The 26927-nt window shown below is 46.1% G+C and overlaps 3 protein-coding genes and 1 long non-coding RNA gene across 6 annotated transcripts; 2 read left to right on the plus strand and 2 right to left on the minus strand.

Moving 5' to 3' along the window:
• Positions 1-8570: 8570 nt before the first annotated feature.
• On the minus strand, positions 8571-12505 carry LOC120690156 (pyruvate kinase isozyme A, chloroplastic-like). Its single transcript, XM_039972695.1, has 6 exons — positions 11768-12505; positions 10924-11014; positions 10601-10794; positions 10187-10308; positions 9294-9772; positions 8571-9082 (listed from the first exon to the last, which is right to left on the minus strand). Exons 1-6 carry the CDS (start codon positions 12488-12490, stop codon positions 8781-8783), a joined length of 1911 nt encoding a protein of 636 aa, XP_039828629.1. The 5' UTR covers positions 12491-12505; the 3' UTR covers positions 8571-8780.
• A 2373-nt stretch (positions 12506-14878) lies between these two features.
• LOC120689845 lies at positions 14879-18375 on the minus strand. 3 transcript variants are annotated; one of them, XR_005681480.1, is made up of 5 exons: positions 17757-18375; positions 17380-17462; positions 15899-16914; positions 15371-15499; positions 14879-15272 (listed from the first exon to the last, which is right to left on the minus strand). It is a non-coding gene; the product is annotated as an uncharacterized LOC120689845 (long non-coding RNA). The 3 variants fall into 3 exon arrangements; XR_005681478.1 differs by having other exon boundaries at positions 15351-15499; positions 17757-18374; XR_005681479.1 differs by lacking the exon at positions 15371-15499 and having other exon boundaries at positions 17757-18369.
• A 1232-nt stretch (positions 18376-19607) lies between these two features.
• LOC120687625 lies at positions 19608-20377 on the plus strand. Its single transcript, XM_039969651.1, has 2 exons — positions 19608-19887; positions 19962-20377. The coding sequence occupies exons 1-2, from the start codon at positions 19608-19610 to the stop codon at positions 20375-20377; spliced, it is 696 nt and encodes a 231-aa protein (XP_039825585.1).
• Positions 20378-23591: 3214 nt separating this feature from the next.
• LOC120688802 (60S ribosomal protein L4-1-like) lies at positions 23592-26515 on the plus strand. Its single transcript, XM_039971175.1, has 2 exons — positions 23592-24754; positions 26111-26515. The coding sequence occupies exons 1-2, from the start codon at positions 23654-23656 to the stop codon at positions 26222-26224; spliced, it is 1215 nt and encodes a 404-aa protein (XP_039827109.1). The 5' UTR covers positions 23592-23653; the 3' UTR covers positions 26225-26515.
• Positions 26516-26927: the final 412 nt, after the last annotated feature.

The raw sequence follows: 26927 nt of genomic DNA on the forward strand, positions 1-26927 counted from the left end.
GAGCCGCCGCCGCCATCGCTCTCACCGCTCAGACCTTCCCCGTGCCTACCTAAGTGCCCAGGTGGACTACACGTTCCGCGGGCATGCTCCCCGACCCAAGCCCGGGTCGGATTGACCCCCGGAGCGCCGGTTTGGGCGTCTCCGGCGAGCCCGCCACCGCGGAACCACACGCCGGCGGTGTTCCGCCGCCGCCGCCGCCCGCAAAGCACCTCAGCCACTAGATCTAGGACCGACGGTCTAGATTAGATCTAGGATCCTTTAGATCTGAGCCGCCGGATCCTAAACCTACGGCCGAGATCCAAAGATAACGGTTCGGCTTGGATCTTTTTCTAAAGAGACCCCCATCTTTATCGAAATCAACCCGCAGTCCGATCTTATTCAAAAATATTTACGCAGAGGTCCTGTTTTTAGCGTTTTAGCCCCTGGAGTTCTTTAAAATTAAACCCGCCGTCCTTTCCTTGACGTTTTTGCGTGTTAGACCTCGGATCTTTCTGTTATTTACGTTTAGGCCCTCAGTTTTAGCAGAAAAGTCCCTGGAACCCTGTTTTTATTACAAATAAGCCCCTAGACCTTGTTTTTAGCGTAGATTATGCGTTTTAGCTCCGTTTTAGGCGTTCTTTATGTCCACGCGATCGTTGTAACGCGTAGAACAGTTTAGGCTTAGTTTTTCTTGCTATTTTTATGTATTGATGTACTGTTTCTTAGTTTTTGTTAGTGTTTGCTTGTATGCTTTTTATTGCGCCTTGTTTTGGCCATGTGTTCGTGAGTAGACGTTGATCCATCTGAGGAGCCCCAGTACCAGTACCCGGAGCAGCCGTCTTCCGAGCATTTTGAGCAGCAGCAGGAGCAGTATGAGGAAGGCAAGTATAACATGAACAACCTATCACTTTTAAATACAATTTCATACTGCATTTTAATACTGTATGCCTATAAGGATTTCCTAGCCACTTTATATCCTTTATATGTATCCTTTGGGTTGCATTTTGGTTAGTTGTGCTAGGTGCCGCGCTATAACACACTCTGGTCCTTTTTAATTAATTTGATTAATGGTTTACTTAAACTTAATTCTGAGAGTGGCACTCTGTGCTTCGTGCTTGGGTGGCTCACGTCTCGTTAAAATATGGTTTTTGTTAGAAACATGGTTTAGGGGGCTAGCACGGTGCTTAGTGCTTGGTTGGCCACTCTTCATAAGGACCGGTTCATAGAGCGACAACCTGGGACAACAGCGCTACCACAAGACTGGAATGGGACGGTCTTGGCGTAATAATTAGGTCTTTTTGGTTTGGAGTAACTTACCTGCGGGGCAGGGGCGGTAAGCTTCTATGGCCCTCGTACTGAGTGGCCTCGTCTGTGCTTGGTCTGCGTACCTGTGTCTTGACGCCCACTAGACCTGCTCCATAGTCGCCGATCCACCCTCGCGGTTACTCCTTATCAACGAGATTCTTTGTAAAGGCCTCGTAGTGAGTTTGCTAGTCATCTCACCTAAGGAAGTGTGATGAACAACTAGCGTAGCTCACGACTTGTGGGTAAAGATGTGCAACCTCTGCAGAGTGTAAAACTGGTATACTAGCCGTGCTCACGGTCATGAGCGGCCCAGATCCTCCTTTTGATTAGTGGGGTTGTCTCCTTCCGACGAGGGAGGTGCCTCTCGGGGTTACCTTGGTGGTTTCGGTTTGGTTCTCAGTAGTAACATGATTAATTTTGATTAATTACTATGTAACTGGTTTATGGTAATTCATCAACTTCTAGTAATTAGCTTTAATAAAATTTTGCCAAGACTTAAAAGCTAATGCAGTCAGTCAGCCAACCTTAGAGCCTCATAGTTTGTGTTATACTTGTTGAGTACAAGTTGTGTACTCACCCTTGCCTCTTCTCTACTTTTTACTCTTGGATACTCTACTGCTGCTCAGTACCTGCCGACACGAGGGAGTTCGCTCAGCGCTACCAGGACTACGAGGACTTCTAGGCGTTCGTCTCCCAGTCGACGTCCCTGTGGCGCCCTGCTCAGCTTCGGAGAGTTTTTATCGTATTTGTACTCGCTTCCGCTGTATCAGACATTTTTGTCATTAATGTAATAATTAACATTTGTATTCGCTTTATTATATCTTTTTACGTGATATGTGCTATGATATACTGTTCATTCTGTTGTATATACGTATGACTTGATCCTGACACGTATATGATTGCTCGGTTTATGTTCTTTTATAAACCGGGTGTTACAATCCGTCCTGTAACTCTCATTATTTTACCTTTCTAATTCATCTGAATCATCGTTGTATATATATTTGTACAGCATTTAAGTACTTTCCAAAAAAAAATCTAGAAGCTGCAAAAGAAGCCAAGCAAGGCCGAGTTGGAAGGAACTTTTTTTATTCGAAGAGAGTTGAAAGGAACTTGATCGTCAAATGGCCATCCATCTTTCTTTTTCAAAAAAGAAAAAAAATTGCCATCCATCCTACATCAGGCACTCCCGCTTAAACAAGCCTACGCCGATTGCTTCTTCGCGGATTATGCGGGCAATTCCACTTCTCTTTTCTAGCTACAAGGCCAATCAACGTGACGCTAGCAAAAGACCCTCTCCGTGAGTCCGTGTGCACACACGATGACATACATTTTTTTTTTTGGAATATTCATGCACGGTGCTTATTATCTGGACAATGCGTGTCATTTTCGCTGCAAGATCAGAAGATCATGCGAATTTAAGCGAGCTAAACTTTGTACCGCTGGTGAACCTACCTTCTCGTTGACAAAATAAATAAAATTCTAGAAGAAATATAAGCAAAAGCTTCTCTAGCAGTCCAGCCAAGTTGGGCTAGGCCGCTAGGGTAAAGCCTCTCCTGGGTGTGGACCCGGCCGTGCATTACCATCAGAGTCGTCGTCATGGGCTCGTGGCCCATTGTTTTAATTCCGATCGCATCATGCTGTGAGGTCATTTGATGGATGGATTATTAACTAATATAACGGATAAAAAAATCACATAAACCGTACGTGTACGAGCGTGTGCACGAGCGCTAGAGTCGTAGCTGCGCGAAGCACTGTACTCTCTTTAATTATTATTACTCTTTTCCGAACAAACAATTATTATTACGTACAAATTGCTTTGATGCCGTCGATCAGAAGGCTGTAATAGTTTACTCAGCCTACGGTGAATTAGAGGCCCGATCTTACCGGCTGCACCACGAATTAACCTAAATGGAGATTTTACGGGTGGATGGAAGTTGTTTTTTTTTTTAAAAAAATACTGCTAGAAGTGGATCCCAAGCATACAAGATGAAACCGTGCGGCTCGAATCGGACCGAAAATCTGGAAATTTCCGGAGCAACCGCCCTACTTCAGATCATGGGAAAGGGTTGATCCAAAAAAATTCATAACACATTGTGCTGCTTTGGTAGCCTAAGAAAAACTCGACTAGTGGAGGAAAAACCACCCCACGGTATTATATTAAGAAGAAAATCAATCTTCTCCCGATTGACCTAGAACCCTAACCATACTAGCAAGGGAAATTCTTTATACAACGTTCGAGAATAACCAAGATGAGGATGGCCACTACTGGACGCATCCGTTCCACCGCGCAAATATGCTCTCATGCAAAGTGCGAGGCCGGGGGCTCGAAGCTCGTTGGTTGCACAATGACAGCCCAACCACCGAGGCTGGTACTGCTTGGTGGTCAATGGTCACTCTTCGTCTCCCTCGACAACTGCGAGGTATTCTCCTCTCCTGCAGGCCTGGGATTTCGGTTCTAACCGAATTGATCGGTTCGGTTCTACGGTTCCTACACAAGTTTGGTTCTTAGAAAATAGAAACTGATCAGTTCTTTTTAGAAATGGAAATCGAGAAAATTCGATTGGTTATTATGGTTTGATTCCGGTTATAACCAAATTAATCGAATCTATCTCAACATAGGTTCATAAAATCGAAAAACAAAAAATGGATCCCGACGTCATCTACCAGCGCCGCCGTTCACCTCCTCGACCGTTGCTCTCGCGTGCGCGGAAGCTGCCGCCACCAAGCCGCGCAGGCGCTGGCCAACCACCTGCCAGGGTGGCCGTCGCCCACCAGTGCTCCCTCGCCCACTGGATGCACCGGTTGGAGTCGGTGAGTCCCCGCCGTGCAAGCCGGGGATGCTGTCTTGTTGCCGCTATGCGGCTCTGCCATCCGCTCAACCCCTGCTCGCACCGACGATCGCGCTGCTACCCACGCTCAGAGTGGATGATAGAGTGGAGGCGTGCGCTAGGGAGGGGAGGAGGGTGAGGCGACAGCAGGCGGTCGATGGCGGCGGGCACTGAAGGAGTCTGTGGGACGTGGGAGTGGGACTGCCGAGGGCGAGGGCTTGGGGCACCGGGGCAGGAGTTAGCTAGGGTTTGGTTGATGGTTAGCTTGGGCCTTTGCCGAGCTTAATGCTTTAATAGGCTGATTTGCTCTTCTCCTCGATTAACCTAGCCTGGAAACCGAATTAACCAGGTAATTTTGGTTGCTTAGGAACAGTAACTGAATTCTTCGATTCCTCGTTAAATTTGCCCACTCCTATCCTATCTTCTGGACATGGGAAGAAGGGGCCTGGACGACGCGGCCATCTTCCACTCAAGCCGGACGGACTGCGAGTCTGCGACGCGTGCTGGATCTGTGACTGAGAGCGCACAGTCTACTGGCCTGCTGCTCTCGAGGTAACACCAGTTGCTCGCGCCCTGTGGGTGGGTCAGGTCACCACCACGCGGGTGTTGTGTTGCTTTGCGCCGTGCAACGGCGTAGGCGTACGAGCATGCGGACATGACATGAGTGTGAGTGCTGCCTCAGAATCCGCGCTTAGGACCACACGCGCGCAAACGATCGCCGCACGCCTCTGTGCTCCTTCTCCAGCTCTCCCACCCAGTCTCAGTTCGCGCACACGCATGCACGCAGATCCCCGGCCGGCGCTGTGTTCCTGCGCCTCGGAATGGAGCAACGCTCGGCCCGGCAACGCTGCCCTGAAGCTGAACGCTGGGTCGTCGGCGACGCCTCGGCCGCATGGGTGCCTGCCTGCACACGACGATGCGGCCGCGCCCGCGCGAGCGGCTCTCCCCTCTCCGGTGCCTGCCTGCCGGACTCCACACACCACCACCTCCCTGCTGCTGCGCGTCGTGGTGCTCGTACGCACACGCACGCGCGGGGGCCCGGCGGGGCGTGGACCATGGGCCCGCCTGCTGTCGCCGTGATTCCGACCGTACACACACCTTGGATCAGGCATTTTTTATTTTTATATTTTTCAAAATCGTTTTGTACATAAATATATTTTCAGTTTCATAATTTACAAATTTATACCCCTACCGCCCGGCTGCGGGGCGGCCGGCCCCCTGCCGCCCTCCTGCCGAGCGGTAGTAACCTTAATGTAAATAAAATTTATTTTTAATCGCATTTTAGCCCCTGGGGGAGGCTGCCGCCCGACAGCCGGGCGACAGGTACCCGCCGCCCGGTGGCGGGGCTGTAGGCCTACCCGCCGTCCGACAGGGGGGTGGCAGGCACCTCCCGCAGGTTAAACCTTGACCGTCAGTGTGGCAGTGCGGCATTAGATGTGGTTTTAAATATTTTGGATAGAAATAAAAACCGTTAGTAAAGTAGATGAATATGAAAAGTATAACTTAGCAATTCATACACATACGCAACTGAGAATGAAATAGGTGATACATGAGAACTAAATAAGTATAACATGACGACATGTCCATAACAAAAATACAGAAACAACTAGAAGCACCTTCTAACCACCCCGGCCATGTCGACCTCTTTTACGCTGTGCGTGGACGTGGTCTGTAGGGTAGGTGTGTCGGTCTGGAGGCCCTACGTCTCTACCTGGACGTCAGGTGGCCACAGGTGTCTGGAAGGTAGGATCGGCCTGCTGGTTAGGTGTAGAAAATAACTGACTCCAGTCTTCGAAGCTCGCCTCAAAGGTATCATGTGTGGCCCTATGCAGTAGCAATTAAGATATCTTAATCAAGGTCAAGATTTAACCTGCAGGAGGGGCCTGCCGTCCTCCTGCCGGGCGGCTGCCTGGCCTACCGCCCCGCCATCGGGCGGCGGGTACCTGCCGCCCGTTTGCCGGGCGCCAGCCTCCCCCAGGGGCCAAAATGCGATTAAAAAAAATTATTTATATTAAGTTCCCTACCGCCCGGCAGGAGGGCGACAGGGAGCCGGCCGCCCCGCAGCCGGGCGGTAAGGGTATAAATCTGTAAATTATGAAACTGAAAATATATTTATGTAAAAAACGATTTTGAAAAATATAAAAATAAAAAAACGCTTGGATCAGACGGCACCGGTGGCGGCCCCCACCCGACCCGACGCTGACGCGAGGTGGGCCGCGCGGTCCGTGCCTGCCGGCCCCCTCCTTCCTCCTCCCTAGTCCCTACCCTGCGCGGCGGCGCAGGAGCACAAGCAGAGCACTGCTGCGTCACGGACGCAGCGACACGAGTTATTCGCGGCCACTGTTGATGCCGACCCGCCGTGCATGCCCTCTACTGTGGCCGTCCATGGCTACACCATCGTCGTCCCGTCGGGTGGTGGGCACGATGAAGCACTAAAACCCTACGTGACAAGAATAGGCCAATAGGGTACACGCACGACCGACTGCCAGCCGGTCCGCGCCGCAAGCACATGCCCGGCCTCGGGATAACGGCAGGCGCGGCGCGGCATGGCCGGCCCCGGCCGGCAGCTTCGCCGTGCTGGGCGCGGCGGGGTTTCGGCGCGGCGCGGCGCGGCGCGTCCGTACGCGCAGTGGAGCTAGGTCAATCGAGGTGCCGGGGCCGTGTGGATGGTGGTGGGCTCGCGGAGGCATCATCTCGAGAGCTCACATCAGCTGTTGCCTCCACGCGAAAAGCGCGACACCGGCGACTGTTGCGGTGCTCCCTCCCCCGCGCCGGGTCATCAAAGACGGGCTGCAGTGTCCGCGTTTGGCATCTCGCTGCGAGATTCATTCCATTCGACTGGTTTAATTCAACTTTTTGAGAGGTCGCAGCAAACGCCAAACGGGTAGTAAAATTGACGGTGATTTTTTTTTTGGTTTTGTGGAGGAGAGATGGCTTCAGACTTCAGAAAGGCTGAGAGCCTGAGACGAACCATGTATGAATTGTTTTTCTTCTTTCTCATCGCAAAAAAGGTATGGATTTAACCGGAAGAAAGCAAGTGATATAGATTGGAATATCATGTTTTTTTAGCGTGATTGGAATACCATGTTGTGACGCTGAGATGTGGACCTTTGATGTACACACAGACCTGGCCCGCATGCGACGTGCAGGGGCATTATCGCCAATTAGTCGCACTCAGCTTGTCAAGTCCTCCAGGCTTTCAATGACCTAGCCTTCCTGATTTTTCTGGATTTGTTCTTGGATCCATCACCCCCACCTTTTGTTTCCCTCGGTTAAATAGGCCCACAATCAAAACTTAGAGTACACAAAGTAGTAACAACAACAGCAACAATTAAAGGTTCTGGTAACCACTTTCAAGGTGGGGCCCAGAGAGAAGAAAGGGATCCTTTTGGAAGCTTTGTCCGCGCCAAGCAAAGCAGTTGGTGTGGCATCTAATCTAACAGCCCTGCTTAGTGATGGATTTCGGGTAGAGGTGGTGATGATGCCTCAACATTCGTGAGGGGATTTGGCTAAAGGAAATGAGGTGCAAAAAAGGACCATCATTCGCGCCACATTTTATAGTCGTGTCAACTTTGTAGATTGTTTTCTGGATAATTTTCTGGATGAATGATGGGCTGGACTCCATTGGTCCTGAACACCCAATTGCATGGGCCAGCGCAAGTGCAACCATTCTTATTTTGCAGCTGCAAGCAAGCAAGATGCTACATAAAACTCATGCGTGGAATCAGGCGGTGAAAAATGGCAGTTACAGCGAGACAACCTGGAGTCTTGGTGCATTTTACAATCTGGAGTCCAGTGGTTGCTGCTTGGATACTTTTCTATGGTTACTATTAACCTTTTATTTGGCGTCTCATTGGTTTGCAAGAGATTTTTGTATGTCTCTATCAATTCTATAAGTTGGGCTTTGAGGCGCCACGCCTAACGCATTGAAAAAAAAAGGCAATCACGTTTGTATTATTTGGTTTACAACGGTAATGCAAAAGTAAATTGTCAGATCGGCAATCCGATCGGCAAGAGTGTACCTGAACCTGTTTGGCTTTTATGACTGTCTTAAGTTGTAACAGTATAGGAAGCACTAGAAAATGCCAATATCTCAAAAAAAAAAAACAGAATCGTGTCTCGAAGCTAGATAAAAAACAAATCAGTTAACCTGGGTTTGAGACTTGCATCCTCTTAATATCAAAACGGGGACGGTCTGCCCTTCACATCAAGTGTTTTTTTACTTAAAAAATAAACAAACAGAAACAATCGATCCCTTCGCACTTGCCAATTGATGGATCTGTCCTCGTTAGCCTATATAAGAGGCTCAACAAAGAGCAAAAGCTCCCTCCCCACCCATGGGAGAGACCAAGCAAATTCTGGTCATATCATTGCAATTCTAACTTTTTTTAAAATATCTTAATACTGTAGTAATGTGCCGATATGGCGGTATGTAGAAACACAACATTGTGGGTGCCGTTGTTAGACTCACAAACTTCAACTTATTGGTAGCAAGCGAATGCAGTATATTCAAGTGTGCACCATTGAACATCGACACAATATAACAAGCTCTCAAGTCGCACAAAGCCACAAAAGAAAAGTGTCCTTCCATGCTACAGTACAGCTCAGTTTCAAAATTGGTCGGGATAATGATTGTACAGGAAATGACAGGACACGGGGATACAATTCCTAGGGTACATTCATCACTTGGATGGACTGCAGCATGTCGGAAAGCGCAATCACCAGGTCACCAGACTGCACCATACCCCTGGCCTTGAGCAGGGAGAAGGTGCGGTTGAGGTTGCTCTCCATGTCATCAGAGTCACTGAGCCGGAACGGGATGAGACCCCACTGTAGGTTCAGCCGTCTCCTGACAGAAGTCGAGGACGTGAATGCGAAGATTGGGCAGTCGGGGCGGCATCGTGAGAGCAGGGAGGCCATGTGGCCATCCTTTGTGTAGACGAAAACAGCATCGACTCCCAAGTTGTTGGCTGCAAGTGCAAAAGTTGGTTTCAAATGTTTATCTAGAGATCATTATGCACAAAACATAATGCCAAACTAGTTCAGAATTTACCCACGAAGGCACGAACTAACTTCTAAGTTAATCTCAAAGGCAAAGCAATCAAAGTGCAGGTATGCATCAGTTTATTATATGCCTCTGCAAATTTCATTGGGTATTGATAATGTGACTGCATGGCTTACCCATTTTCGCTGCCGAATTGCATATTTCCTCTGATATCTTATCAGAGAAGGAAGACGAGACATCTTCAAGCTCCAATGCCTCATGGCGTTTCTCTTCTCTCCACCACTTTTCAATCCTCAGACTAACACTCCTAAGGACACTGAGAGCCTTCTCTGGATACCTTCCCATGGCCGACTCACCAGAAAGCATGAGAGCATCTGCACGCTGGCGGACTGCTTCAGAAACATCAGCAACCTCAGCCCTAGTGGGTGTAGGATACTCAATCATTGATTCCAGAAGCTGAGAAGCAACAATGACTGGCTTGTTGAGCTGTCTGCACGTTCTAACTACTTTCTGCTGTACAGAAGGGACCTGTTCCAGGGGGATCTGTGCCCCCAAGTCCCCTCGGGCTACCATTACTCCATCTGATGCACGGATAATCTCTTCCAAGTTCTTCAAAGCATCAATGCTCTCAATCTTTGCAATGACCCCTATGTCACTGGCACAAACAACGAAACAATAACAATTTAGATGACAAAGCAATGACTTGTAGCTGAAAAGAAAACTTCACACATATGGTGTCTAAACCATTAATAAGGGTGACAGCTTCGCGTTTAAACTAGGGCATATAGATCTGCTACACCCTCAAGTGTGCAAAACCAAACTGCTAGTGTGCTGATTATTGCACAAAAGAGAACCCTGTGGCAGACTCCTGTAAAACCTCAAGAATTGTTCAATACATGCTCCGATACTTATTGTCCAGAAGCCGTATGGGATTGTGCAAAAGCTCATAACTAATGAAACACTTCCTTTCTGTTTCAGATGTACGGATAGTCAATACAGCCCAGCTACATCCTACATGTAAACTTTGCATGTGATGAGGTAACAACTTTCAAAAGTTAAACTTACTTACCTTCCACGGCTCCGTGCAGTAATGTAGCTCTTCAGATGTTTAATTACTTCTGCAGACTTGACAAATGATACAGCGATGAAATCTACACCTTCAGCAATTCCAAAATCAATGTCAATCCAGTCCTGCAAAGTTGAGATCATAAGTAAAATTATCATCTGCAAGCAGCGCCCAAACCTTTACTATATCTTAATTGAGTGCAGCCTATAAGAGTTCCAGAGTGAGGAACAGCAAACCTTTACATTCTTGAAAATAATTTTAGCATCCAGTTAAAAATAATCAGCCAACCCTAGGGTCAATATGGATTGCCATAAATTTGTGAGATGTTCTGTATTGAATTACTATATTGACTGTTAAGCACAAAGTATGAGAAGCATATTTCAAATCAAAGCAATAGCTGTTCACTATATAAACTACCTTTGATGAAATTGTAGGTAGCATAGCATTCCTCTCTCGCACTACACTGCCATCACGCCATATAGTAAGATTAGCTCGTGGCAGCACCAAACCAGGATCAGTGCAACGACACTTCACATCTGGCCCTAGCTTTTCAATCACCTCAAACCTGGCCATTCCACCGTCCACAAATAGTTCATCGCCAGTTTTAACATCTGGGTAAGGTTTTGACAAATTATCAAAGCAGGAAAATATTACAATCACACTACTGGATGGGAGTAATTTTGCAACAAATAACTAAAAATAAGTAGACTCAAGAAAGAAGATCAGGGCTTATAGATAACCTTCAGCAAATCCATCGTAATTCACATGAATGATACGATCTGGTAGTGATGTGTCAGAAGATCTAACGCTGAATGTCCAAACTTGTCCATCCTGCAAAATCCAAGAAAATGGTAAGTTCTTATGAGTGACAACTAAGGGCTCGCCATAAAAAAATCAGTACATCGGAGTTTAGATTAAAGTGAATGAATAGATGGTTTACTTTTTAAGTACTGATAGTGTGCATGATCTGAACTCAAAATCTTTGTTAGGTTATGCCACATTTACCTTTTCTCGGAAGAATTTAGTGGTTGGGTTCTATCATCATAATCAAATCAAGATCTTTATGCTATAACAATATGGTTTCTACTCTCCATTTCGGAAAAAAATTGAGTAGTTCAACACTCTCATAGTTTCCAAACAGACTTTTAACTACAATCTCAACTTATAGTGGAATCTATATCTGCTTGTCTCTGAATTGGTGGAAGACAAGGTTAATAAACCAGATTACTCCTACATAGTTGTCTCTCATGCTCTCAACAAGCCTTAGCAAGTGTAACCCTATGCATCTGAGTGCTTTTTTTCTATCATGAGTAACTAGAGTTTTACAAGAAGTTTTGATATTTTGCATCAAATTTAAGAACAGAGACATAATTTTATCACACATCTTGCACAAACGCTCAAGATTGAATCTCAACCTGAACTTACACATTAAATCTCATCCTGAATATCATCAACTACATCATCCTCTTAAGATCTCATCAGATGAACAATGAATCAGGTAAATCAACCGATATCCTAGGTCTCTAGTGTTTAGGCACGGAATAAACCTATGAAAGTGAAGGAGAGGCAGGGGCCCGTGCTCACCTCGGCCTTTGCGGAGGGCGCGCCGCCGAGGTCGCCCATGTGGATCTCGCACCCCTCGGTGTCCATCATGACGGCGACGGCGAACCCCTTCTCGTCGTTGAGCCTTCGCACGGCGCGGATGACCCCGCGGTGCCACTCGCGGTCGCCGTGGCACATGTTGACCCGCGCGACGTTCATGCCGACGACGGCGAGCGCCTCGAGCTCGGCGGCGCCGCAGGTGGCGGGCCCAATGGTGCAGACCAGCTTGGTGCGGCGCGTACTCCGGAACCCATTCTCCCGCAGCTCCGCCTCCGTGGCGGCGTCCACGTCGATGGCCGCGGCCGCCGCGGGGTGGGCCGCCGCCCACGGGACGTAGACGCCGTTCGGGGTCGGGGCCGGGTCGGGGAACGAGGTGAGGTCGGAGGACGAGGCGGCCAGGCGGCGGCCGAGGCGCTGGGGGCGGGGCCGGAAGTGGAAGGGGACAGGGAGGCGGTGGTGGGAGGGGATAGCGGGTTTAGGAGGTGTCGGGAGGTGGAGAGAGCGAGCGGTGGTAGCCATGGCTGCTCGCTGCGGCGGCGGAGAGCAGTCCACGAGGCTGGCGACAGCGGCGAGGCGGGTCAGCGACTCAGCGGGGCGGCGGCGTAGCTCTGGGTTTGGGTCTTTGGGATTGTCGCCCGCGGGCCGCCTGGATGCAGCGTCAGATGCCCACGGCGCTTCGTCAGATTCGGATCTGGCATGCGACATCTATCAACACGCATGACACGACCAGTTATTTTTTTTTAGGATTGTACAGTATCGTGAAGAACTAAGGCTCTTTCGTAAACCCCTAAACGAAAAAAAAAAAATCACATCGAATGTTTTGATACATAGAGTACTAAATGAAGTCTATTTATAAAACTTTTTGTATGGATGAGTTGTAAATCGCGAGACGAATCTAATGAGTCTACTTAATCTATGATTTGCAACATTGATGCTACAGTAACCATCCACTAATTATGGATTAATCATGGATTAATTAGCATCATTAGATTCGTCTCGCAATTTACAACTCATCTGTAGACTTCATTTAGTACTTCAAATTAGCAAGATTCTTTCGCAAAATTTTTTTGCGTTTCAACTAAACAGGGCCTGGTCGAAGTTCAGGGTTCTACAGTCTCGCGAAGATATGTTGCATTAGTTCATTCATCATACTCTATTTTCATACTTTAAAAAAAAATTATATTCTGCACATTGAGGTTCTTTCCCCCAACTTATTTTTTCGCATCTGTCGTACTCTGGCCCTGTTTGGTTTAGGTTAGTACAAGTAGCACAAAAATTTTGACTAATAATTAAGGGTAATAAATAAAAGTAATTTATAAAACTAACTCCACAGCAGTGTTCTACTTCGCGAGACGAACCTAATGAGGTCTTTGACCGCACGTTTCGAGGATGGTTACTGTAGCATCACTGTAGCCAATCATCAATTAATTACTATCGTTAGATTCGTCGTGAAAAGTTACACCCATCCGTGAAAAGATTTTACAAATAAACTTCGTTTAGTACTCCATGTATTGAAGATTCTTTTCTCGGAAAATGTGTGCTAGTAGTACTAGCAGTAAACCAAACAGGGCCTCTAGAGAATGCTGGTGCAGCTCCTCGCCCGATAAATATGTACTGGCGAACGTTTAAACCATCCCCTGTGCGGACAGCCTTACTACCATATTATCAGCATGGAGGAGGGGGAGAGGGGAAGGCACTTTTAACAATTTGCATTGGCAGGAAAAGATTATTGTCTTGGAAGAAAGGAGCTGGTCGATTATACTAGTGCGCAAACACTTGATTGAACTCAACAATAACATGCGCATGATAATTTTGCTTTTTTTATGCACAAATTTGATATTTTTTGAACTCAAATAGTAGGAGCTCTGTCTTATGAGTTGCTCCTACTGTTTAAGTTTAATTTTCTGAACTCAAATAGTAGGAGCTCTGTCTTATAAATTACTCATTCTATTTAAGTTCAGGAAAAAATGTTACAGCTTAAAAGAAAAAGAGATCTTAAGCTACGTTACAACTTACAACAAATCTAGTCACTCTTAACTATGTACAACAAGCTATATGATTGATGCTACACTTCTTCACTTTGTGCTTGCGCTAGTTTTTAATATGACTGAACTCGACTAACTTATATGGGATCATCTGTTAACACCTATGACAATAATGGAAAAAACTCTCAACATTTTACTAGTACATCTGAAGTAAGCAACATAAACGCAAATGATAAACCTTGTTCACTAGAAAACCACGAGAAAATGATTTATTTGTGGATGGTATCTGTAAATATAGATCTTTTTCATCTAATACCAAAAGGATATGATATTTTTAGATGACTCCAAGCTACACAAAACAGCATTAAACCCGCCACAATGGTTGTCTTGAGTGATGTCCAAATAGGTGAGAGAAGATTTAAGCGCCACTCCATACAGTGCAAGTCTGCAACAAGTGAAGCTAAGTCGAAGTGATGCCAAAAAAAAAAGATGGAGCCGAGCAACCAGTGCCTATTATTATTATTATTATTATTATTATTATTATTATTATTATTATTATTATTATTATTATTATTATTATTATTATTATTATTATTATTATTATTATTATTATTATTATTATTATTATTATTATTAAATAATGATTTTTGCAATCCAAACAAAACCCTGCATCTCGGAGCTCATGGTAGTGATAAGCAGTAAGAGACCATATTTTGCTCTGTTGTGGGTCCATGTGTCAAGATAACATTTTTTTAGGGTGATGTGTCAAGATAGCAGCGATGCCACGGTTTTCTTTACGCTCCAGCCCAAGTTGCTACGTGGGGCCCAATATTTTTTTTTAGCTTCAACTAGGTGAGTGTCCTACGGGTAGCAAAAAATAATTTCATAATATAATATATAGAATCAGAAAATATGATATAATTCTAATCTAGAAAAGGCCTTATAACCTTTCGTATCATACTATTCAAACAAATAGGCCAAGAGTCTTCTCCAAAATCTAGAGTGTTAAAATGGACATAATTCTAACCTTCCAGGACCCCTAGAAGTGCAGTTGTGATGAAAGAGAATTAAAGAACACAAAAAAAGAAAATAACAATAGTACAATGTATGAATTGTATCGCTGCATCTATAGATGGAACTTGCATTGCATTTTCTTTTAAAAAAATACAGCCATATCTGAATCCTTAGTTTCGTGCACATGGTTTAATTATCTCGCTATGTACAAGCAAATATAATAGCATACTCATATCTTCCAGAAGTACAGATTGAACGAAAAAGGACTAAACGCCTGACCATTATGTTGGCAAACTGCAGCTCGTCAAACCTTTTTGTGTTCAACATTTAAATTGCAAGTATGCTTGACAGACACTTCCCTGTGTATAGAACTACTCTTCTGAGGCTCCTTAGATTAGACCATTGTCTTTTTTTTTTGAACGGGAATTAGACCATTGTCCTTTACCAGATATTTGACGAGTTGGGTTCAGAAAATCCATCATATAGTTCTGCAAACAGATGGTGGAAAAATTAGGAGCAGAATAACTATTCCATTTAGTGCACATACATGAATTACTTATTAGTACCATTAAAATGCACAGAATACTTGGTCAGCTGCCATTCAGATTCAGCAATGAAAAGTGATTGCAACAATCACATAGATCATGAGCCTTGACATCTGGTAGGTACCATTATCTTTTTAGCTTTCCTAGCCTTGAGCATGGGCAGAGACATCCTATAGAGTGTAGATAAGAGTGAAGGGTTTGCCATGCATCACCATTCCATTTAGAAAGTAAAAGAGGGTCAAGTGGACACATTTTTTATCACTTAGCTGCAGGATAACAGATATCTAGTCTCACTTATATACAATCCAAGGCAAAAGATTAGGAGTGATAACTATCAATTATATACATTTCCTGTTTCTTTTCCATACAAAGTACTTCATTACTTGCATCAGGACTGAGAAAACACAGCCACCATCAGTTGGTAGCAGTTGTTGAAGATAAGAGTGATATCTGATAGACTATCCTAGTGCCCTGCCATTAGGTATAACTACAGTCCTGAAAAATATGTTGGTTAGTTCCCCTGTCCTGAACGCATGGGGCATGCACTGAAGAGAAGGAAATAATCTCACCTTGGCCCTGAAGTTTCAAGAATTAGTTCTCTGAGTTCCCAGCTGCAGCTGCAGTAAAAAGCAAGTGTCACAAGGAATGGACAAACTGTTAGTACATGAGAATATCTAAAACGAGGACATCATCAATTGAAATTGAGCAGTTCTAGAGTCCAACTCATCCATCACTTACTGTGCCACTTCAATCAGCTACTAAAGGAAGGGAAATAATAGAAAAACACACACAACAATTAGACCACAGAAATGGTAACCCTTGCCCTAGAATTTTACAAGAACCCACCCTGACGAGTGATGACCTGACCATGTATGTGTAAAGTATTGGGTGACCAATTTGGAGTGGAGAGAACACAAAGGCAGCTCGAGCTTGCTCTAGAAACGATTCAAAACAATGTGAAAGTAGAACACAAGCGAATAGCCGGCCACAAGCTTGCACTAAGTTAGTGGACTATTATGCCTCATCTGGAATCAATAACATAGCATCACAATTTTAGTGAACAAGCAAAATCAATTAGCAGTACTGAAAAGGAGACCCTGACAGGTAGTGCAAGCGTAGAGCACCTTCACCTGTACCAAGGTCCAAACCCAAGCAAAAGAGATAAGCTAATACTCCAAAGATTAACTTAATACTTGGCCATGGGATTCATCCAAATCTAACCGAGGTAAACAAGTAGAGATTAGAATAAAATCTCCTGCATCCATATCACTTAACATGCAAGAATGGCTAACTGTTCATTCACAAAATTAAGCATTTAGCTGCAGAGCGAAAACAGAGATAAGCAGAGTTGTTTGCATGCATACTGGTTAGCACATTAATGTAGGTTGGAGTCGATCATCTGAGCTACAAATGCCACAACAAGTAATTAAATAAACCAATCTAATAATGGTATACTGTAGCTTGAAAGGGACACCACAAATCTGATTTCCATTAAATTAACCAAGACAATAATTGTATACTGTGGCTTGAAAGGGACACACCACAAATCTGATTTCCAGTGTCTCGTGGACCTGAGGTGGATTGCCTGCACGAGTTAAAGACATATGAAGATCACAAGCTGCAGCAGGTAATCAAATTAGATAAATCAAATCAGTTAGTAGAGCTACTTCCATTCCATGACTACTATTCTGAAAGAGATTAATGCTTGGATATTTAAAAATCATCCTACTGAAGTACTATAGGAAGGATCTCTATTGATATTTCAAAAACATTTAATTAACACAACAGGAATCAAATAATACATGGAACATCCTATACTTCTATTGATATTTCAAAAACATAATTAACACAGCAAAAATCAAATAATACATGGAACATCCTATACTTCTATTGATATTTCAAAAACATTTAATTAATACAGTAGTAATCAATTAATAGATGGAACATCATATGCTAACCTTTATAAACATCTGAGCAGACAATTAAACGAAGGAAACATCCTATATGTCATTCATAGGAAATAGTAGAAGAGAATTAGAAACTCACAAACCTTAAAAATCGTTGCTATGGAATCATCCTGTTCTCGACATTGCAATGGTACATGATTGTCTTGCTTGGGTCCAAATCAAGGTTCTGTAGCATCAGTTAGAAAAAATTTCCATGAGTTATCTGCTAGCAATCTTTTGAAGGGAATAAAAAATAGATATGTATGTGTGCATTGCATCCATCAATTATCATGATAGAAAATAATGAGTAAGGCAACAAAAGTTCTAAGTGTGGATCTTTCTTCCGCCCTGACGCATATCTTAGCATGCACAGATCATACATCTTGCTTTCTGCTATTAACAATTTTGCAGGGAGAAGAAATTACCCAAAAACAACATGAAGATAAGTACTAAGAATATGGTAAGCCACAGATGCAATTACCAGGAAGCAGAGGTCGGGCGCACTCGTCGATGCGCAGGCTTGTCCTCAAGGAAGAGGCAACACAGCTTCCTAAGGTTCATGTGCGGGAGTATGTGCAACCCCTATGGTGCGGTTGGGCAGAGGAGGCAGGGGTGTGCGGGGTGGAGCGACGGCGGAGTAGGAGAGGACGCGGCGGCGGGGATACGGTACGGAGGGTAGTCGCAACGGCTGCGGAGCCGTGGGACGGCGAGTCGGCCAAGGTGCTTGAGTCGAGATCGATCCACCCGCAGAACAGGTTCCATAGGAGGAGGGAGGGAGAATCGATCTGCCCGGAGGAGAGCTCGGACTCCGCCGGATCGATCCGCCCACAGCTCTAGCCCCGGCGATGGAGGAGAGGGGTGAGGATCAGGACGGGAGCTCCTCCCCCGCAGTTGTCGAGTCAGTGCGCGCGGGGGCGATGACGCGGGGTTGAGCGCGTGGTGGCGCCGCTGCCAGCCTTGCTGGTGAGCAACGCAGGAGACGGAGCGGCGGGGAGGGCGGCGCCCGGCGGGGAGGACAGCGGGGTGAGCGAGATGGGAACCGTCGGGAGGCGTGCGGGGTGGGAGGGACGCGCGCACCGCGGCGTCGCGGGCTGCGCGGCCGTGGGGCGGCGGGGGCGACCCGCGGCGGCGCGGGCTGCGGGGTGGGGGGGGGGGGGGGGGCGACCCGCGGCGGCGAGGGCTGGGGGGCGGCGGGGGTGATCCGCGGCGGTGAGGGCCGTCGTAGAGGGATGCGCTAGCGCTACCGCGGGGCGAAGGAGAGGAGCGGGGGAGGGCGGCGAGGCTGCGCGGGAGAAGGAGATGGGCGAGGAGGGCGGCGAGCGTCGGGAACCGTCGAGAGGCGCGGGCGAGGTGGGGAGTGTGGGGAGTGTGGAGCGTGGGTCGCGGGGTCCGGACGCGCGGACGGGACGGACGAACGAACGAAGGCCGCGGGTGGGACTCCGTGGGAGGGGACGGGCGAACCAACGAATGACGAACAAAAAAAAAGTCACCTTAGGCTTTCTCCAACCGAATAGGCAAAAAAACAGAGACCCATTTGGCTGTATAGGTCTCGTGGCCGGTGGATGGGTCAGGTGCTGTTGGGTAGGGAAAAAACGGAGTAGTCAAAATGGCTGTTGGATGCCAGGCGCAGTTTTTTTTTTTTTTTTGAAGTGATGCCAGGCGCAGTTGGTTCGCGTGAAACGGTGAAATTTCCCGCCCTTCTTTTACCGCTCTTCGCATTACGGCCGCGAGTCGGCGCTTTCCCGCCGCATCCCCTTATCGGATAGAATTTCGCGGCCGAGTCAATCCCTCGGGTGTGCCAGGTATGGTTCTATCTTGCTGGCGTTCGATCTTTACTTGCCTGCTCATTGCTTGCTGTAAGAATGGGGTCTTGGTTCATGATCTGCAGTGGCTGGGGGAACGATGTATCTCCCCAAGGTCTTCAACTCACTGTTGCTGTGTATGCGGTAGTATCGGGTACGAAGAAGCGTAAATGGGGTGGATCTATTCTAGGCCACAGAACCTATGATCGTGAGCGTGTTGCAGCCGCAATTCGGCTGGAGAACGACTACTTCAGGTCACGACCACTATATAACGAGGAAATTTTCCGCCGCCGGTAAAATGGCTTCTTCTTTTGTCTGATTAGGCTGTGCTTATTTACCTCATCCCGTTTCCATGTTCCATGCTCTTTATGTCAATTTACCGTGTGTTTGTATGTAGTAGGTTCCGTATGTGAAAGTCGTTATTTCTGAAAATTGTTGATGAAGTCACAGCAGCCAATGACTTCTTTAAGCTTAAGCGTGATCGAGCTGGTAAGCTTAGCTTTTCACCAAAGCATAAATGTGTTGTTGCAATGAAGATGCTTGCCTACGGGTCAATTGCAGATGCTTTAGATGATGGGCAACGTATGGGTGAATCAACAATTCTCAAGTCGTTGAAAGAATTTGTGTACACTATCATATCTGTCTTTGGCCCAGAGTATCTTAGGAAACCCAATGCAAAGGAGTTGGAACACATCCTAGCTGTTAATGAGGCCCGTGGTTTTCCTGGGATGATTGGCAGTATAGACTGTATGCATTGGGAGTGGGAGAATTGTCCTAGTGGCTGGGCAGGAATGTACAAGGGGCACAAAGGCAAGCCCACTTTAATTCTTGAAGTAGTGGCCACGCAGAACCTTAAGATTTGGCATGTTTTTTTGGGCTTCCAGGATCTCACAACGATATCAACGTGTTGCAGTGTTCTCCAGTGTTTGATGAGTTAGCTAACGGAAACGCTCCTCCTATGGACTTCACTGTCAACGGTAACCCTTACTGTATGGGTTACTACTTGACAGATGTAATATATCCTGAGTGGGCTACTTTGGTAAAGAGCATTAGTGCACCTGTGAGCAACAAGCAGAAGATATTTGCTGGCCAGCAGAAAAGTTGCAGAAAGGATGTTGAAAGGGCATTTGGTGTGCTGCAAGCAAAGTGGAAGATACTCCACGGTCCTTGTAAACTTTGGAGGCACAAGGACCTCAATGCTATAATGCTAGCATGTGTAATCCTCCATAACATGGTAATTGAAGATGAGCGCAATGTTCAGATCCCTAGAATTGCTCGCAGTGAGTGGCCTGGCCGGTAGAATCCACCAATTCAGCCACTTGTTAGTGTCCCTGACATTGAAGAGCTAATAGATGCGTACTCGGTTATCCAGGACAAGAGTACTGCAAGAAATCTCAAATCAGATCTTATCTATCACATGTGGTCACTATATGGATCTAGCTCTGGTCCATTTGCTAAGCCAACTAGACAGTAAGGTAAAATCATCCAAAAAAGTCATATTGTGTTGGTTTCCATTGGTTCTCCAATTTCTAAACTGAATCTGATGCCTGTAGGTGCAGTAGGCAGCAGAGGGGGGAGGGGGGGCGACTGGAGGTCTTTTGTACAGGTTCCTTTTTATGCAGCATGATGCAAAACTGGACGACTGGTGTGCTCTGGAGGTTGTTATTTTGCTTGGCCGGGATGTGTGTCCGTTATCCCAAGAGTAGTAGTTCATGCATTTGAGGCATACAACTTTTTTGCTTACCCTCAATGTATGAAACAACAATGTCAAGTTTCACTAGCTAGGTGTAATCTAAGCATTGGTGTATGCAAATGTGTATGACACAACAATTATATATGCATTTGTGTATGAGACAATAATTATATATGCAAATGTCAAGTCTCAACAATTATTATTACATGGACATAGTTCGATCACCAATCATTAGTTTCATGCCAACACAATAACATAACAGAGTCTCCATAATAACATTACATGACATGATTCTGAAATTATTACATGATTCCCCTACGCTTTAAGATCTCAGCCTGCATAGCAAGGTAGTAGGCTTTAACATTAGGAGCAAGCTTCTCCAAGTCTGCACCCATGATGCCGATCTCAGCAGTTATAAGTTGTGCCTCAGTTTGCTTGTCCCTGACCTCAATGTTCTTCTTGGTTAGTTTCAGTTGTTCTTTTTTTAGTGTTGCCCTCCTCTCTACATCCTGCTTGTGCAGATCGTACATCTTCTCCTGAAGTGCAATCTTGTTTTCCTTCATGCCTAACATCTTCTGCATGTGAGCGCTCTGCTGTTGGCCCGATTCCTCACACCTATCATTCATTTGCTGCAGCACAACAAATGCAGTGCTAGAAGCATGTGTCAGGAGTTCCTTGTGCCTTTCGGCATTTACCACTATCCCTGCCCTCAGGTCGAGCTGGTTTACCATTGTTGTTGCCTAATTCAGCTGCAGTTTGTTGAGATTTGGTAGCAGCTGTGTTCAATTCCACCATTCTATCACTCCATTTGGGCTCATCCTTCAACAACTTCCAGCAGTGTAAAAATGTAAAAGGTTCTTTGGTTTCAAACAATTCGATAGCTTCATCAATCTGGAATCAAAGTACAAAATGATTGAGTGCAATTCAGGCAAATTATTCATTACAACTGAATAAATGGTGTGCCCAAGTACACACTTATCCTGTTCTGTTCGTTCTTGCCACTCTCATCCTTGCGGTCTATAGTTGATTTGATGCCACAAAATTTGTTCACACCTTTCTGGATGGCAATCCAACGATGTTGAATAGCAATTTGGCTCCTATCAGATCCCTCTGGCTTGTGCTCCTTGTAATACTCATGAACCCTTTTGTAATACCCTCCACTGCTCTGGTTCACTCCTATGATTGGGTCTTTGCTGATGTTTAAAAAGGCAGAGCATATGACCTTGTCCTCGTCCTTTGAGAAGTCTGACCCCCTTCTGGCAACCTTCTTGCCCTTTGCTTGTTTCTTAGATTTTGTTTTTATAGGATTGTCTTCTGTTGTAATTTGGGTCTCAGCATCTGCATGGCCATTTGGTTCTTGACTTTGTCCCACCCCAACTAGGTTCTGTATCAATGTCATATGAATGCAATTAGGCATATCAACTAACATGTCGCTTTAAGAAGGACTGCCGAGTTTAGGAATTGCATGTCAATTTACCTCATTTGTCGCAGAGTTATGAACATTATCATGGACCATGAACTGCCACTGATCGTTTGGATACATAAACTGATAGCCTTGTGGATCGAAGTGATGCTCAATTGGATCGCCTTCTTGGTTGTGGTGCCCCTACCTTGCGCTTGCTGAACCTGTGGCATTGATGTCCATCCTAGTGAAGGAGAAAAATGGCATAATTAACAGAGATCATATAACAGTACTTGCCCACACATAGACATATAATGAATATACGTTGTCATTCATGAACCACAACCATACCATAGCTGCATACATATATAGATTCAATGCAAATACAATACAATATTTGGTCCATTGCATTCTAAAACAAACAGTTTATAGAGCTGCTTGTTTTGGTACGTACTAATAATAAAATGACATTAACTCTCATCACACTAGTCAAAGATGCTTGGTCATCTCGAAGCTGCTCATATGCAATGAGCACATATTGCTGAGCAATACCTACGTGGGTCTAAAAATGAGTTGGAATCGTGACTTGCCAGATCTAGAACGATGTTCCCGAAGAAAAAAAAAACTACATGAAATCGAAATAACCGTCGATCCAAAGAACATAGACCCATAAATAGTGGGAGAGCACAGACAGAGGCCAGATCCATCCAGTTCATGCACTCAACCTACAATACAGTGAGAGGGGGAGGCACTCTAGGATTTGATAGCCCAAGCAAATGACGACATGTGATTTTACCTTGAAGCTCTGCCGCTGCCGACGAACAGTCGGCCGTCGATCCTTGATTCCTCGCCGCACCAACAAGCTGGATCTTGCCCTTCCGTGCCGCCGCTCGTTCCCACACTACCGCCAGTCCAGCGCGAGGTAGTTGCTCGCACAGTGCTGCGTGCGGGAGAGGCACGACCCATTTCTAGGTATCCACTCCCCCTCTCCTCAAAATGCATCGCGCGTATTGCTACTCGGTTGGAGACGGATAGGTACCTCACAGTGACACTCCATCACCCATTTTAGATTTGGGTACCTTTTTACCTATTCGGTTGGAGAAAGCCTTAGAGTCTTTTTAGTAGTAGATAGATAGATAGATAGAATAGAAGATAGAGATAGAGATAGAGATAGCACATTGTGGCCGGCCTTACAAACCTACCAACCAAGCCCAGCTCGTCAGCAAAGAACAACCCATCAGCAAAGCCTAGCCCATCAGCAAAGACCAACCCATCAACAAAGCCTAGCCCAACTACTCACCACCACAGATGTCCATCCAGATCAACGGCAGCATTCCGGAATCAACGGCCCAGATCTCACCTCTCAAACCCTAGTCCTCACACCCCAACCCTGATATAAGCTCGCTCACTCCCTTCACGCCTCCACCCATCCCGCCCCGCCGCCGAAGCCACAGCGCCGCTCCCCCTCGCCGCCGCCGCAAATGGCCGCCGCCGCGCGCCCCCTGGTCTCCGTGAGGGCCCTGGAGGGCGATATGGCGACGGACTCCGCCGGCGTCCCGCTGCCGGACGTCCTCCGCGCGCCGATCCGCCCCGATATCGTCCGCTTCGTCCACAAGCTCCTGTCCTGCAACAGCCGCCAGCCCTACGCGGTGTCACGCCGCGCCGGTCACCAGACATCCGCGGAGTCCTGGGGAACGGGACGTGCGGTGTCCCGTATCCCCCGTGTTCCCGGCGGCGGTACCCACCGCGCCGGCCAGGGAGCCTTCGGTAACATGTGCCGTGGCGGACGCATGTTCGCGCCCACCAAGATCTGGCGCCGCTGGCACCGTCGCGTCAACATCCACCTCCGTCGCGTCGCCGTCGCCTCCGCCCTCGCCGCCACCGCTGTCCCGTCCCTCGTCCTCGCCCGCGGCCATCGCGTGGAGTCCGTCCCCGAGCTCCCACTCGTCGTCTCCGAATCTGCGGAGTCCATTGAGAAGACCGCCCAGGCCATCAAGATCCTCAAGCAGCTCGGTGCCTACGCTGATGCTGAGAAGGCCAAGGACTCTGTTGGCATCCGCCCCGGCAAGGGGAAGATGCGCAACCGTCGCTACATCAACCGAAAGGGACCCCTCATTGTCTACGGCACTGAGGGCTCAAAGATTATGAAGGCTTTCCGCAACCTCCCAGGTGTTGATGTTGCGAATGTCGAGCGCCTCAACCTACTCGACCTCGCCCCTGGTGGCCACCTTGGCCGGTTCGTGATCTGGACCGAGTGCGCGTTCAAGAAGCTTGATGAGGTGTACGGTACCTTCGAGACGCCTTCGGCTAAGAAGAAGGGTTTCGTGCTCCCGAGGCCCAAGATGGCCAACGCTGACCTGTCTAGGCTCATCAACTCTGATGAGGTGCAGTCTGTCGTGAAGCCCACCAACAAGGTGGTGAAGCGCAGGGAGCCTAGGAAAAACCCGCTGAAGAACATGGCTGCTGTGCTCAAGCTGAACCCGTACTTGGGGACTGCACGCAAGATGGCAGCTCTTGCTGAGGCAGCGCGTGTCAAGGCCAGGAAGGAGAAATTGGACTCCAAGAGGACCAAGCTCAGCCCAGTATGATAATCCTTTCATATCTTTTCTGTTGCACTATTTCTGTATCTAGTTTCTTAGCTTTTCATACTAGGCTACATTTATCGTATGTTATTAGCGTTGCATTGTTCTAGTCGCTATCATTTCCTGGCCATTGTTGCAGCATTTGGATGTTTCATCATTTCATATGCATCCTAATATTGGTTAGGCCATACTTCTTGATTGGTAGCTCAGGGCTGATAGTTTGTTGAGAGGGATAGTGCTTCTCATTGCACTTTCCAGATAGTCTTTATGTGCGCGGTTAACATGCATGCAGCTGAACCCTTTAGGAACCATTGTCATTGATGCAGCTAGATTATCCACACCTTGCAAATTGTTTGGAATTTGTTAGTTTCGTTAATGAATCAGTTTGTTTGCTCTAATTTGTGGAACATGTGATACTATCAATGCTCACCTTAGAAATATTTGCGCGCTTCTCAATGTTAAGTTATTGATACGGCTCTCACCTAGTTAATTCTGATTGAGCAAGTTATCCCTTCCATTTAATCTCTAGTGTGTGTGTGTGTGTGTGTGTGTGTGTGTGTATATATATATATAATGTGAGCCTGTATCATGTAGTGTCGTATGTTTCTCTATGCCTAGATAACTTTCTTTAGTTATTAATTTTATTTCCATATAGTATTAACTTGCTATTATAGCACCTAGCATGCTATATGTTACAATGTAATTTATTAGTTTAGAATTTGTTGTGTAACCTGGTCTGTTTATTTGCTATAATTCCTTAAGGTCTGTTCGTTGTTAGAATAGTCACTGTTGGTTTCATCTTGTAAGGATGGCAGCATTTGGGCCAGATTGTTACAATCCTGCTCATGCCAGCTTGCAGACTGTTAATTGACAATCGACAAGTTTAGAAACAGGGCCTTATAATCTAGCTGTAATATCACGTTAATGGTCTCTATGTATATTAATGTTCCCTTTTCTCATCTTGACTACATTTTGTGGTACCTCAGTTCTTCCAATCATAGATTTTTCCGAAGATGTGGACTTAATGGCACCTACTTATTCATGTTTGTGGATGATTTTGTTAATCTCACTATGCACATAAGTTTCTTTTCTAGGCTTGCAATGTTTTTTTTTCTGTTACAATTGTTTTGTGTACGTATTGATGCTCACATATTGTAGGCTGATGGTGTTAACTGAACTGTGCATCCTCCTACTAGATTCGTCTATTTCTTATATTTATGTATTCCATTTGCCATATCATCTCCCTAATTATTATGAGGGGCATGGTTATTCTGTTTGCAGTAGTTCTGAAATCTTGTTCTGTAATCTATAATACTGAAGTGGTGTGCTGATTCTGTATTTGAAATTTCTTTGTAGGAGGAGGCTTCTAAGGTCAAGGCTGCTGGAAAGGCGTGGTACAAGACCATGATCTCGGACAGTGACTACACAGAGTTTGAGAACTTCTCCAAGTGGCTTGGTGTGACACAGTGATCTTCTGGTCCAAGTCTTCGTAGTTTATCACTGCCCCAGTCAGGAATTAAGATTTTGTTTCCTATTATTATCTTATGTAACTTGTTATTGAGATCGTCAGACATGGCATCTTGTTTTGGTTTTCGCTTTGGTAGTTGTTTACCGCCGGTCTTTTACTTCCAGACTCGTATTATGAGAACAAAGTATGTGCGAATTTCAACAGACAATTTGTGTCTTAGATTGTGACTGACTTTGCTGTATGCTTTCATGGTTGCAGCTTCTTGCTGATAGTAATGTTGCTTGTTTAGCTGATGGGAGAATGGTTTGTTGTCCTTCGAAGTTTGTAGTACTATATGATATGTTCATATAGTCATATGTGCATGTGGTTTGTGGAATCATACAGGATTTGATTCCTGGCTAATATGTTTGGGCTTGTCGTATTTTCTAATAGATGGGATGTTTGGAGAACCATATGCTTATTAACCTTGAACAAGTAGTTTGTGAAAGCTGCTTGCAGTAGTAGCAAAGCCAATGATCCCTCCACTCTATTTTAGGAGTATTTCGGTGCTTTGCAACGCTATCCAGCTACACTTTCTGCATATTCTTTTTTCCTGAGAACAAGTGGGGTGCTTTTGTGCTTCTCTGAGAACTGAGATGTGGATGTCTCCCTCTCGCATCCACTTTGACCCCTCCTGCCAATGCACATTCCATCCTATCCTCCCTT

The sequence above is a fragment of the Panicum virgatum genome, chromosome 9N (assembly GCF_016808335.1).
Source record: "Panicum virgatum strain AP13 chromosome 9N, P.virgatum_v5, whole genome shotgun sequence".
In the NCBI taxonomy this organism is placed as follows: domain Eukaryota; kingdom Viridiplantae; phylum Streptophyta; class Magnoliopsida; order Poales; family Poaceae; genus Panicum; species Panicum virgatum.